The 14,101-nt window shown below is 33.0% G+C and overlaps 1 protein-coding gene across 4 annotated transcripts in view; it reads left to right on the top strand.

The window, feature by feature from the left end:
- Positions 1-137: 137 nt before the first annotated feature.
- Positions 138-14,101, top strand: part of Pgant2 (polypeptide N-acetylgalactosaminyltransferase 2) — a 260,868-nt gene continuing 246,904 nt past the window's right edge. For 2 of the 4 annotated variants that reach the window (XM_083053228.1, XM_083053229.1), the window contains exon 1: positions 138-1,110. Coding sequence is in view for 2 of the 4 variants with exons in the window: in XM_083053226.1 (XP_082909352.1) it covers positions 3,097-3,186 (90 nt within the window). In the remaining 2 variants the exon portion in view is untranslated. Of the gene's footprint in view, positions 1,111-2,924; positions 3,187-14,101 lie in introns of those variants that run through there. The other 2 variants (XM_083053226.1, XM_083053224.1) reach the window with 1 other exon arrangement.

Here is a 14,101-nt window from a genome sequence, read left to right as displayed (position 1 = left end):
GGGACATCGCGTCTTTTCCCCATGTCGCGTGAAGTCAGCCGCGAGTCGCGATCACGTGATCAAAATTGCGTAGCACCGATCAGTTCGGGTCGCGCGTTCCCGGGGGATAGTCGGGTCTCGTCGCTTCCGGTTTCCGCGTCTTTTCTCGCCCATCCTGGGCGGATCCGCGTACAAAGATCGTCCGGGATGTCGAATCCGCCGATGGACGATCGTTCGCGCGTCAATTTGACCGGCGATTGACGCGTTAAGTACAAGTATTCGCGTCGCTCGCGTTTCGGCCGAATCGACGCCTAGTACTCTATCGTTTCTCGAAGGACCCAGTGCGCGCGAATCTCGCGTTATTCGCTCCTCCGAGGTGCATCGCGCGTCTTATTCGGCATCCGGCTCGTCGAGGAGCGTATTTCGGGATCGCCGGGAGGGATCGATCGAGACGGATCGATCGATCTTGCTGATACTCGCGAATATTCGCTAGCGCGTCCGCCATGATTATTGATAACGGCTTTTTCTTCTTCTCGGATTTTAACCATCGGTCCAGAATGCATTGCGCGCCAAAAGCGAACATGTATATTTTGCGGTGCGGTCGTTTTCAATTAACCTACCAGATCGCGCTGGTGAACGCGTATCTATGATCGATATCGACCGTGACTCGTCATAGATGTCATTCGCGCCCTTTGAAGAAAGTTTATCAATATAACCTATACATTTTCTCGCCAAAAAGTTGTACGCGCCCTTCGAAGGAGGGTTATATATGTAAATATAACCTACACGTTACGGGATTTTCGCGAGTGTAATCGAATGTCGGGAGTGTCGGGAGTGTCGGGAGTGTCGAATGATTTTTGACAGCTCGGACGCGATTACGATGCGGTTGTTGATACTGGACATTGATGTTTTGCATCGAAACATTGACATGAATGACGCATTATTCCGCATATTTAGCGTTATTCGCGAATATAATCGAGCGTAATGTAAGTGTATAGTGAGTGCATTGACGAATCATCGAGAGCATCGAGGAGCATCGCAGGCACGTCGCAATGGATTAATTGAAAGAGGTGATTGCTGTTCAGGGAGATGTCTACGCGACATAGGAGATAGGATTCAAGGACAATCAAGGTAGGATTGAGTGTCTGAATTTTTTAAAAATAATTTTAACCTTTTTTCTGGAGCATAATATATAAAATTTGACTAATATGTGATAAAAATATCCTTTCTTAGATTTCGCAAATTTTCTTTCTCTCGTTTTGTTCTCTCTTTCTCTTTTAATGTAAATAATATACAAAATTGCTTTAAAAATTTTTTTTGAAATATTTAAAAAACAGTAAAAAATTTAGATGTGTAATAGACAATATTTATTTCCAAAATTATATATATGACATGAAAAACAATATGAATTTATCATAGATTTGCGAAATGTGTGCTCTCTCTTTCTATTGGATACTTTTAAAAATCCAATAAAATTAAATAAAAGAAATCGAATCTTATTTTTCACTCATAAATCTCAGATTTTCTTATCCTATATTCGTTATTCGTGTATTTGATAAATTTATTATTAGCTTTTTATTCATTTCGATAAATTTATCTTACATCATTATATTGCGTTAATATATGTATACATATATTAATTAAATATATTAAATGAATAGATATTAATAAGTTAACAGATTATATTGTATTAATATAATGCAAGTTATATTGATAAAAGAATAATTCTTTGACTTCAACTTTAGATTATATTTTCAAACAATGGGGGGGATGGGATACGTTGTATTTTATATTTATATATTATGTCTAATTATATTATTATCTACATATTATATAATTTATATTTGAACATATATAAGCAAATTTTCGAACAGAATTAAAATAGATATATCATTATGCATATACAATACCAATAATTTGAGTATATAGAGCCACATTATTACATTATTTTTTTTCTTTTTCTTTATTCTAAAGTCTGTGAATATTGATTATTATATTAAAAAATATCTAATTAACATATTAATATATATTATATGTTAATGACTTACGTTATCATTTAGAAACACGCGATTGTAATAATATTTTCTCATATAAAATGAATAGTATCTAAATTTTTATTTGGGTTTTGGGAAGTTAAACTGAAAATTAAGTTTCTCGCTTCGCCTTATGCAATTCACTGAATCATATTTCCGGTTATTCGTGTATTTGATATTAGCTTTTTTTTCATTTCGATAAATTTATCTTATCTTACATCAGTCATATTGCGTTAATATATATATATATATATATATATATATATTAATTAAGTTAATAGATATTAATAAGTTAATAAATTATATTGTGTTAATATTATGCAAGTTATATCGATAAAAGAATAATTTTTTGATTAAACTTTAGATTATATTTTCGAACGATAGGGTACGTTATATTTTATTTTTATGTATTATGTCTAATTATATTATCTACATATTATATAATTTATATTTGAACATCTATAAGCAAATTTTCGAACAGAATTAAAATAGATCGTATATTATTATGCATATACAATATCAATAGTTTGAGTATATAGAGCTACATTATTACATAATTTTTTTCTTTTTTCTAAAGTCTGGATATTGATTATTATTAAAAAATATCTAATTAACATATTAACATATATGTTAACGATTTTCGTTATTATTTAAGAAACACGCGATTGTAATAATACTTTCTCATATGAAATGAATAGTATCGAAAACTTTATTTGGGTTTTGGGAAGTTAAACTGAAAATAAAATTTCGCTTCGCCTTGTGCACAATCCATCGAATCACATTTCATTCGTCCGAAATCTGGCGCCCTTGGGCGCGCGGGTGTCGTTTAATTCGGCGCGTCGCCAGCAGATGGCGTCGAATACGCGAGAAGCATCACAGTCGCCGCTCTCAACCGTCCTCGGCAGTATGGCTTCGGCTGCCGGTACGCGCGTTTGTGGTATTTCGTAGTGTTGTACGTGTTCGCGGGTGAGATCGTGTTGTTTCGTGCGAGGGAAGGACGAGGGTTTGCGCTCACATAGAGGACATATCGAGGATATCAGCCGGGCAGACGAGAGCCCTGATATACGCGAGATCCGGATCAGTCATGCGGCGGAATGTCAAGATCGCGTTGCTCTTGTCATGCGCGTGGATGTTTGCCTTTGTTTACTACTATCACACGTCCAGGGATACGAAGGTAGGATGCATTATTCATTGTCAGCTAGCCACAGCATTTAGGAGGTTTCGAAGCACTCTAGTAATGTGTCAAATGACGCCATCGATTTAATGTTCATAATACACGAGAGAGACTTTTCGTACTTTCTGTACAGGCGTGATATATTATTTCTATCTTGTAGAGGTTAGCCACTGTTTGTTTTGTTGTTGCTCGTTAGTTTTTCATGACATCGTCAATGAAAATCAGATAATTATTCGTAATACTATTTATTCGTAACATATAATGGATGTGATGAACTAATTTCCTTTAAAAGTTTTACGTCAAGAAGCGAGATTTTGATGGGGTGATAAAATAAAGTGATGTTTCGAAACACGAGTTTAAAATAACGCCAAGATATGTGCGTTATTTACATTTTTAACATTCTGTTTAATAAAATATATATATATTCGGCATATTTTAATTTTGCACGAATATTTTGATGAGATCTGCAAAAACAAACAAAATGCTCACTCGAAAAGTTGATAAACGTATATGTATATATATATGTACATCACCAAACATACATATTTTTCCACTAAACTTTTTGCTGCGGTTTGCATGTAATTTTTAAAAGTATTCTGTATTTCCACTTCTGGGATTCGCACAACCCCAGATAATTTCAATATGTCAAATAATGTTTAAAGATATCACGTGCTGAACGAGCACGGTTGCGTAAATTTACTTCCAATTTGTATTTTCATATATTATACTTTTGTAAATCGCAAAATAATATTTATTTAGATTTTTAATACATTATGGCAGTAAATTTTTCGAATAAAGAAAAATAAACATTTTATTCGACATATTTGATTAATTGCAGATTATTATTTATGTATCAGTCAAAATAATGTGTTCTTTCGAAGAATATTTTCGAAACGTTTTGCGTATTCTTTTATTTATGCGAAAATAAGCGATGTGCTTGACTGTACTTTAAATCCCAAGCGGCATGTTGACCCCATTACGTGATCAACATCCGCATTCCGCAGAAATAATATCACGAAATATATCTAGCCCGATAATTATAGGAGAGAAAAGATCGATTGTCTCTAATCTCGCAGCACGCAGTATATCTTTATCTGCCACGATCAAATTAGATCGTAATCCGTGAATTTCAATTTGATTTTTTGCCCCCCTTTTGACTCTTACAGATTCGATCGCACATATACGATTTGATAAATAAATTTATTCGGATCACAGCACTAAATCATGCGAAATCATATAAAATTATTATGACCGGCGATTTAATATATGTATAATTTAATCCCTGATATTAATTATATTTAGTTAAGATTAATTGAATAGTTATAATTTAATAATGTATTGAAACCGGTACGCGCGATTTAATATATTTAAACGTCCCGGGAATTACTATTTAATAATTTGGTATCTGCAAATTCTTTCATAAAGAATGCTAAGTAATTTAATTACAATTTCTCAATTTTATTATATTGAATATTACATTATTTTATTATATTTTATTATATTATCTGGAAAAGATATATATTTAAAAATATATACTAAATAAGAGGCACGCAAGAAGGAAATATTGTAGCATTAAAGCGAAAGGATTAATGATTCCGAAGCTGATCGCGACACAAAAACTTAATTATTTACATAAATGCGCGGCTCGCGGCTATTATATATATTATATTGGTATCCAATGTGATTCGAGTGACGTGTGTTCGCACGCTACATCGAATTCTGGAAACGAGCGAAGGCCTGAGGTAAATGTAACGTTAAACATAATAAATGCTTAATGTGACGTGAATATAATGACAGAGTGCGACGGCCTCTGTCGTGGCACCGCGTTCCGATTGACTACTCTCGCGTGATCGCGTGCGACACGTACGTATACGTACATACATTCGTGCTATCGTACAGGGTGTTAAAAAAGAAGGGTTACATATTTTGAGAGCAGGTAGTATTAATCAAAATAAGAAAAAAAAGTCCAATGAACATGGGTCCTATAATCAATATCTTCGAAGATACAGGTTATCTTTCTATTTGAACTTATTGTTTATTTCTTACTGATACTGATGTTTACAAATCCAATGTTATTATATACAATGTTACCATAGCAAAACTAGTAAGTACTCTTTTGTTTATTGCAATGTAAAAGTGATACAATCAATAAGAAAAGACAATAAGTTTAAATGTAAAGGTAGCCTGTATCTTCGAAGATATTAATTGTAGGTTTTCCATGTTTATTGGACTTTTTTCTTATTTTGATTAATACTACCTCCTCTCAAAATATGTAACCATTTTTTTAACACCCTGTATACAACGCGGACGCTTCATCGGACAAACTCCGGGCTATCGTGATTTTCTGGCGCAATTTACAGCTCGTCGAGTTTCGATAAAAAGACTGATACACACATACACACGCTCGCGTATATGAATTATATCGATGGTTGAACCGATTTGACCGAAATTCCGGCACATTAATATAGGTACCACGTCCATATAATTAGATAATGCCTTTATATTTAATCGCCATTATTATTAATTTATTATAACGCGGCGTGAAATATTTTCCTGTGCAATATTAATATGTCTGTGTCTTTTTTGGGAGGGGATATATTAGATGTATATTTGTACACAAATTATGATTAGGGAGGAGGAAAGGATGATAAATCGCAGTTGTTATTACTCGTGCAAAATTTGGGTCGCAATTTGTCAACTAAAACTAGAAATGTCGCGTGAATAATTAGCGATGTGCTTACGCCCGCGTAATGAAATTTATACGCGTTAATTAGGCCATTCTCTTGTCCATAACGCGAAATCGCCCGGCATCTTAGATTAGATTAGACTGGATTAGAGCTACAATTAAGTATGCGAAGTTATACTTCAATTTGCACCAGCGAGTTACGCAATTATGAGAAGTTGCTCCAAATTACTTAATCCTTAAGAGAGAAACGCGTTGTCGCTTCAGGCTTCAGCGTCCTTCTACGTTTTCGAGGATATATATGTGTACGAAGTGATTGGGTCGATTTTATGTTCATACGATGTTTCAGATCATAATATCCCGCTGATGAAAAATTGAAAAAAAAGAAAATTATGACATAAATATGACCTATCATCAAATAAAATAACACACGCGAATATCTTTTTCGGCGAATTAATTCTATATTTATTCCAAACCAATTTCGTTAAAGAAATTATTTCGGATGTCAAGCGTGCTTATTATTAAAATTTGGCACGTATTACGAAAGATTCTGGACTATGATATTTTATTTGTACATCGGCCAAAACCGCGGTCGATCACCTCGAGAATCAAGATTCTCTAAGTCGCAAGAACATTTTCGTGACAAAATCGCATTAATGCAAAATCACTTATCCCACAATTCAGAAATTTCATCGCTCGAATGAGCTTGAACGTTCTGCACTTGCAATTCGATATCGTCATATTGTTTTAGCTGCAAGTATTAAAAATTATAAAATCTGGACTTACGCGCATTTATTTATCATTTATCATTTTCTCGATCTGAGATAATATTATTCATTTTACTCTCCCTTGACTCAAGGTATCTCTTAAATTATTTTTAAAATTCGTAGTAAAGAGAGGGGATTTTTTTTCCTCATATATTATGTATCGAAATACTTTGGCCGTCGAGTTTAATCGATGGTGCGAAAAATCAAATAATCTGTAAGGAAGCGTATATGCATATACATATATTGTTTCATTTATGACGCGTGAGGACAAATGTACCGCATATAAATATATATGCATATGCAGTGTGCAGATGGCACAATATCCAAGCATTTCGTTGCGTGATATCCTTGTCGAGTAAATGCATTCAATCGCAAACATCAAGCCATTTCTATTTCGAGGACATTACAACTTACGACATGTAGATATTTTCGGTCGGTGTCGAATAAACTAAAATCGAACTACGTGCACTTTACTTATTTGTCATGTTTCATTCGTGATGTTTCAAATATGTATATGCAATATAATGGAAAGCAGACTCGAATTTTGTTTTGTAAGAAATATTACGCGCGTTTGCTTTTCGCCGAAATAAATTTTCGCGAATTGTTCGTGCTTTATGAAAAATTGACGCGGTCAGATCTTTTTTGTGTTCGTATAAGCTATATCAATTTATCTCGGACGCGGAAAAGTAGTAGCAAGGCGGATAAAACGAATAACGCGGATAATATGAACGAATAGTGTACTGCCGGTCTTTTCTAAAGCTTATGTTTATGTTGCCGTTAAAAAGCCGCGGAAGAGATCGATCAAGGCACTGTAACTCTCATTTAGATTCTCTATTTTTTCTGAGGATTGCTCCGCTTTCTTTTCTTTCCAACGCGTCTCTCGCCGAACAATACTATCACTTGCTGAATAATATTATCTCAGAATTGCACCGCTAAATAAATTTTTCTTATCTATATTCGTTTTTTGTTATTCCCCACGGAACTTAAACGCAATTCATTTGCGGCTAATATGTTTCCTATATGCTACTATTTAGCTGAAAGATTAATAAGTTCATCAAATTTTCTAAGATTCCTATTATACTTGATGATATAATCGAATTTATTACAATAAATTTTCTTTGCGTTTAATGAATTGTCTTAGAATAATTTTACTATAATTTTATAAAAAAAAAGTAATACCTACGCATGAGTTCAAAGATCATAAATAATTTTTAACTGAAAACAGTTTATATTAATAAATTTTTTATTCACAACTTTTATTATACAATGTAAGAAAAATCATGTTTTTCAAACTGCCGTATATTCTTTTGCTGTTTTAAATAAAAGAATGAAATGTAAATTATTTAATGATTATATACAAATAATTATATACAAACGAGAAAAAAAATAGCAACCAAGTATCTATCTTTCCATATACATCGTTGAATAGTCGCGTTGCTGCAACAATTAATATTTTAATTAAATCAAATAGCAAATGCAATTGTGTGTGAAGTGGAGATTCTCGGTATTTAATGAACTTGTTGACCTTTTCGCTAAGTGTTATCATTGCAGTTCAACATTACGTACACATTTACGCACGATCTAACAAATTCGTTTAAATAAGAGCATCGAGCGTAATATTATGTCGATAAAATTGTGATTTATTTTATTTGGAGTTATATACTTGACGACATGTTAAAAAAAATTCGGAAGGCATTCGTTTCGCAACCAGCGACCGATCTTACCATCGGTTTTCATAAACGACTTTGCATCACCATGCATTTCTCGAATAACGGAAATCGCAGATCATAATCGTTCCAATCTCTGACGCTTATTAATCACTGATAATCATTCGACGATGAAACGAATTAATGTAATTGAGCATTCGACGCGAATTGATCTCTCTTAAGTAGTCCCCAATTGTAGGTATATCGGATATCGTGATGTATCACCCCGACTTTCATTCATAGATTCGTTAATTTTATTTCAATAGCCGCGTCGAGTTGCGGACAATAAATAATTAAGATTATTAAGATTATTCAGAAATATTAATAAGAATTAATATTTCTATTAATAGCTAATTTTTATTAATATTTCTATTAATATATTTATTATTTCTATTAATACACAGAGAGAATTTTCTCTTAGAATTTACCCTGAAAATCATGATAATCATGGGACAATATGGTATGGAAAGAATTTTATGAGAATTCTCTGATTAATATTTATCACAATAAAAAATAATAATATCTATCACAATAAAATATAAAATTTGTTTGATTAATATAATTAACTAAATAATTTACTAAAAGTACAGTAAAATTTATTAAAAGTATGGTAAAATTAATCAAACATATTTTAAAAATTTGTTCCATACCATGTCCCACGATTACCATGATTTTCAGGGTAAATTCTAAGAGAAAATTCTCTCTGTGTATTATTTCTATTAATATTCTATTAATATAAGAATTAATATATTTCTATTAATAAGAATTAATATTTCTTGAAAATCGAGCATATATACATATAGAGTAATAAAACGCGCCGATATTTTCTATTCATACCGATCTTCCCGTTGGTCGGCGTGAAACTGCGGAATCGCCGAAAATCTCGTCGTTTAAACGTTTTAAAGGGAGTATTCTTGAACGCTATAAATTTCGCCGCCGCCATTTACCGCGGAAACCGACGACGGTGGAATCCATGTCTCCGCGCACTTATCGCAGTAAAATTCATTGGGCGAAGTCGCTCCACGGGGGTTCTCATCTTCTCTCTCGGGGGTGCGGAATATTTTTTCCCATCCGATAGTTAAATTCGTTAAATTCGAGGGTGGTTTTGCGGAGAGAGTATGAGATCCGCGCGTTCGGTGACTGACCTGACTCGTCTCTCTATGTAATCGCCGGCGCGACGCGGCGCTTAAACGCGAACGCGCTAATGGGGCGGACTAATCGCGTTAACCTGCAGGAAACGATTCGGTCGTTAAGCACGGCGGCCGCAATCGAAGCGCCGTCGTCGAGTGCCGCTTTCGTATAACGGAGTTGATTAAATCATCAGTTGTTTCGAGTAGTCACGCGTATAGCTGCTCGTATATGGCGAGAACACTTCGGGTAAGAGTGTCGTACCGAAACGCTCGTTTTACAGTATTTTACACAATCGCCGATCGAGATTCCGTGTGCTTTATTCCGTGCCGCAATCGTCCGTGTGCATTTCAGATCAGATTAGGACGACGCGACGTCCCCCGCTCGTTGCCTGTCCGCAGGGGAACACTTGAATCTGCTCCCCTTGATATCTTGCGTACATCTTTTTTTTCTCGTACGCGTAATTTCAGACATTTTAATTTTTTTTATCGACATTTGTATTTTATTCTAAATTGATATATATTTCTGTATATATTATATTTTATATTATATATTGATATATTGATATATTACATTTTATATATTATATTTTATATTATTTTGATATATTTATATATTACATTTTATATATTATATTTTATATTATTTTGATATATTTATATATTATATATTATATATTATATTTAATATATAAATGTAAAAATATATAATATAACATATATTTATTGCGATATGCCAAAATATAATTAAATTATTTAAAAAATGCAGCCACTTAAATTTAATGCATATTTGAAATTTTTATTTCATTTTTGCTCGAAATAAGAGGCATTAAAGAAAATGGCTTCCACAGCACAGGTATACTTGGTCTTATATGTATATTTAAAGCACGACATAAAGGAACGATTGAATCATCATTGTCGTGCCACTTCGACGAAACGCATTGCGGTATTTCAAGGAAATGGCGCATTGTCATATAAGTTCCTCATATTATATGCACATAGTTCTTCTTACTTCACATTGTTCAAATAAGACTAAAAGTATATGGAACATCGTCGTTTCTTCTATTATTGATCGCCTCGGAAAATTTGCATATAAAACTGTTATTATATTTTTAAAAAAATACTTGGATCAACTTTTAGAGAAATATGTGGTACACAAATGAGGAGAAACTATAATGCTGACGAATAGCACGTGATGAACGATATTACATTGCAATTCTTCTTGGTTTGTAAGTCGAGAAGACGTATCCCGCATATTCTCACGCTTTATTCCCGTTGCATGTTACATCCGCCATATTACATTACCACCAACGGAGACGTTAATTATCGCGATGAGTAAATGTAGAGCAGACGAGTAATTCGATTTGTGTAATTATCAATGTTACGCCGGTGTATAATATTCTGATCTGTCACGTGTAAAAGGATGTGCGAGAGAAGTTTGATATAATGATTTCCTCTTAATTTACCTTTAGATTATCTCTTTGTTTAAGGAAAATTTTGTGCAATTTATAGATTCTTGATTACATTTCGAACGTTACTTTTTTCATGATTTTCAATATTTTTCAAATGTAAAATTCTTGAGATATTATTAGTTTATTTTATCGCGTGTAATATTTAATTTTTTTTTTCCATTGTGAAATTTGTATTAAAGCATGTTACTCATATCAGATTAAACTGCAATCGACAAATTTTACCTTAGCTAATCAGCCGAGCTCATTTATCGGTTTTACCGTCGTTTCGTACAGATTTCAGTTAATTGATATTTATTCATGCTATTTATTTACGATATGGAACAGTAATCTGGTTTTTCAACCATCCTATCCAACAAATTGATATTCAGTAATTGGCTTTCGATATTGGATATTTGCAACTTGTAAGCTATGTTTTGCTCTACTTATTTAATCGAGAGCAAAACGCAGACACTCTTCTATTTTATTCTTTCAGTAATAAATTCATATTGTCTCTAATTGATAATAATTTTCTATATTGTATCTTGGTAAATAAATTTTTAACGGAATATTGAAAATCTCTCTCTCTCACTTTCTGGATGCTCAATATTTATAATTAGGAGATAATGAATTGTTGGGTAAATTTAGTTATTTGTTTAACACAGTCAATTGTTTTCTGTAGAGATGCATTCTCTAAACGGAGAGAATTTTCTCTCAGAATTTACCCTGAAAATCATGGTAATTGTGGGACAATATATGGTATGGAAAGAATTTTATGAGAATTTCTCTGATTAATATCTATCACATTAAAATATAAAATATGTTAAATTAATTTTACACTATGCAGTTTAGTAAAATTAATCAAACATGTTTTATATCTTATTGTGATAGATATTATTTTTATTGTGATAAATATTAATTAAAATTCTCATAAAATTCTTTCCATACCATATTGTCCCACGATTACCATGATTTTCAGGGTAAATTTAAAGAGAAAATTCTCTCAGTATATAGACAAATAAAATTTTTTGTACTTGTTCAGAAAAAAAGAAATTAAATTCGTCAAAATACCTATTGATTCATGAAAACGCTAAAATCGAGAAAAGAACCATTGTGTATATTAAAATAATTGGAAAGGCAAATTATATTGCACATTGCGCATTGCGCATGTATCCTTTATCATGGCAAAAATATAGCAATGCACACGACGCGTTCTCTTGAAACATAAAAGTAACGGTGATTATCAACGTTGTTTTCAGCGAGAGTGTACCTTATTTACGGGACAAAAACGCGCGTGTCTCGCACGTAACTCGTGAACACATGTAGCGAACAGCACTCGTTATTTCATGTACACATGTATAGATTTCGGGGCTTGTAATGAGCGAAACGCGGGTCGGTGAAATGCAATGTCACTCGTATATATATAGCCCCGGTACCACTCGGTTGATTTCGGTCATTTGAAAATCTGCACTGACGTTTTAAATGTAATCCGGAAAATTTTCAAAAAAAGATGAAAAAATAAATTTATCTCGACAAAAAGAAATTTTTGACGTTTAATTTTTTCAGAAAATTATTCGCGAACACTCTCCGGATTAGCTATATAACTGTTTGATTTTTTATTCGACTTTTTAAAAATAAATTAAAATTTTAATAAAAAGAATAAACGTTATAAATGTAATCCGGAAAATTTCTCAAAGGATGACAAATAAATTTATCTCGACAAAGAGAAATTTTTGACATTTAATTTAACAAAAAATCACGATTACTTTCCGGATTATTTTACCGTTTGAGTTTTGATTTGATTTTTTATTTTTTAAATAAATTAAGGCTCTAATAAAAAAGAATAATAAAAGAAAAATGCGATGTAACGCGAGCATTTAGGTTACGCATTTGTTCGAGATTCGCCGGTTTGTTGCATATGTAAAATTATTTGAATATGTAAAATTATACAAGTCATACGATCGATAATAATGGTAAATTCGTGGTATCTTCACCCTTCCTCCCCCTTGTGAACACGTTGGTTTTCGCGACCTTGTGTGCGTGTCACGTATACGTGCATACAGGTGTCCGTAAAATATATAGGGATGATTCGCGAGGACCGGTTTGAAATAAGTGCCATTCTGATGACCCGATTCTCGATCGTCCGATTCGCGCACTGCCGAATCACATCGCCACGTGTGCACGTGTATCTTACGACTTACGACACGCACGTATGTATATGTATGTATATACATATACGTACATCTGTATCGTGTGCATACCGTTGTGATATCGGGGCATGCGAGATATTCTGCCCGGTGGAATGTGACGTTTATGGCCGGTTGTCAAAAGTGAAAAATAAAACGGACGGTGGTGGGTCAAATCGTGAAATCCCGGGATTTTCTGGGAATTTTTAACCTTCATTCGGATAACCTTCTTCTCTCAATCCTGAATGATACTGGGAATTATTTGCTGGAATTATTCGATAAAGTTATTGTCGACAGAAAAAATATTTTTTTATTATTTAATAAGAAGCAAGAAATACCTCTACATTATTTATATTTGTTTTTAGTTGTAATCTGATTTTAATTAAGAACAAATATAAATAATATAAAGGCATTTCTTGTGCCTCTTATTAAATAATATGCATATATATTTATCGTACATTTATATTTTGCCGCATTCATCATGAATATAACATGATGTACTTAATTATTTTACTCATTGTATACGATTTACTTGTACATAAATTCGATTCTGACAAATTTATTGCTATTTGTACAATGTTATGTAGTCAACAAACGATAGCATATGGTTTGATTTAAATTCGTTTTCCACGTGGACACTCGATTGATCCGTCACGACCATGTCATCGATTGATAACAAAGTTGCTGTTGATACAAAACCAGCGCTCGGCGATACTTTAATAAATTGGTTCGATATTTAATAGAGTTATTAAACTTGTCAATATGCCGTGCTATTAGAAACTGTGATTTCACCGGTGTATTTAATTTGAATATTACTTTAATCATCCGTAATGTCGTTCGTAATGGCTCTACATGTATCTATATATCTACAGTATTGGAAACTATCAAAGATACATCATTAAATAAAGTATCGGAAATATCATAGAGGTAAAAAAAAAAAGATCGATGTTATTTGCGCATCGTTGCGTATTTTTATAATTTTCTAAAAAAAACGTCAT

This window comes from Prenolepis imparis, unplaced genomic scaffold (assembly GCF_030444845.1).
Source record: "Prenolepis imparis isolate NDT839.2.m4 unplaced genomic scaffold, iyPreImpa1.0 SCAF_13, whole genome shotgun sequence".
In the NCBI taxonomy this organism is placed as follows: Eukaryota; Metazoa; Arthropoda; class Insecta; order Hymenoptera; family Formicidae; genus Prenolepis; species Prenolepis imparis.
The sequence above is the reverse complement of the archived record's forward strand: the minus strand, read 5'-3'. Positions and strand labels throughout refer to the sequence as shown.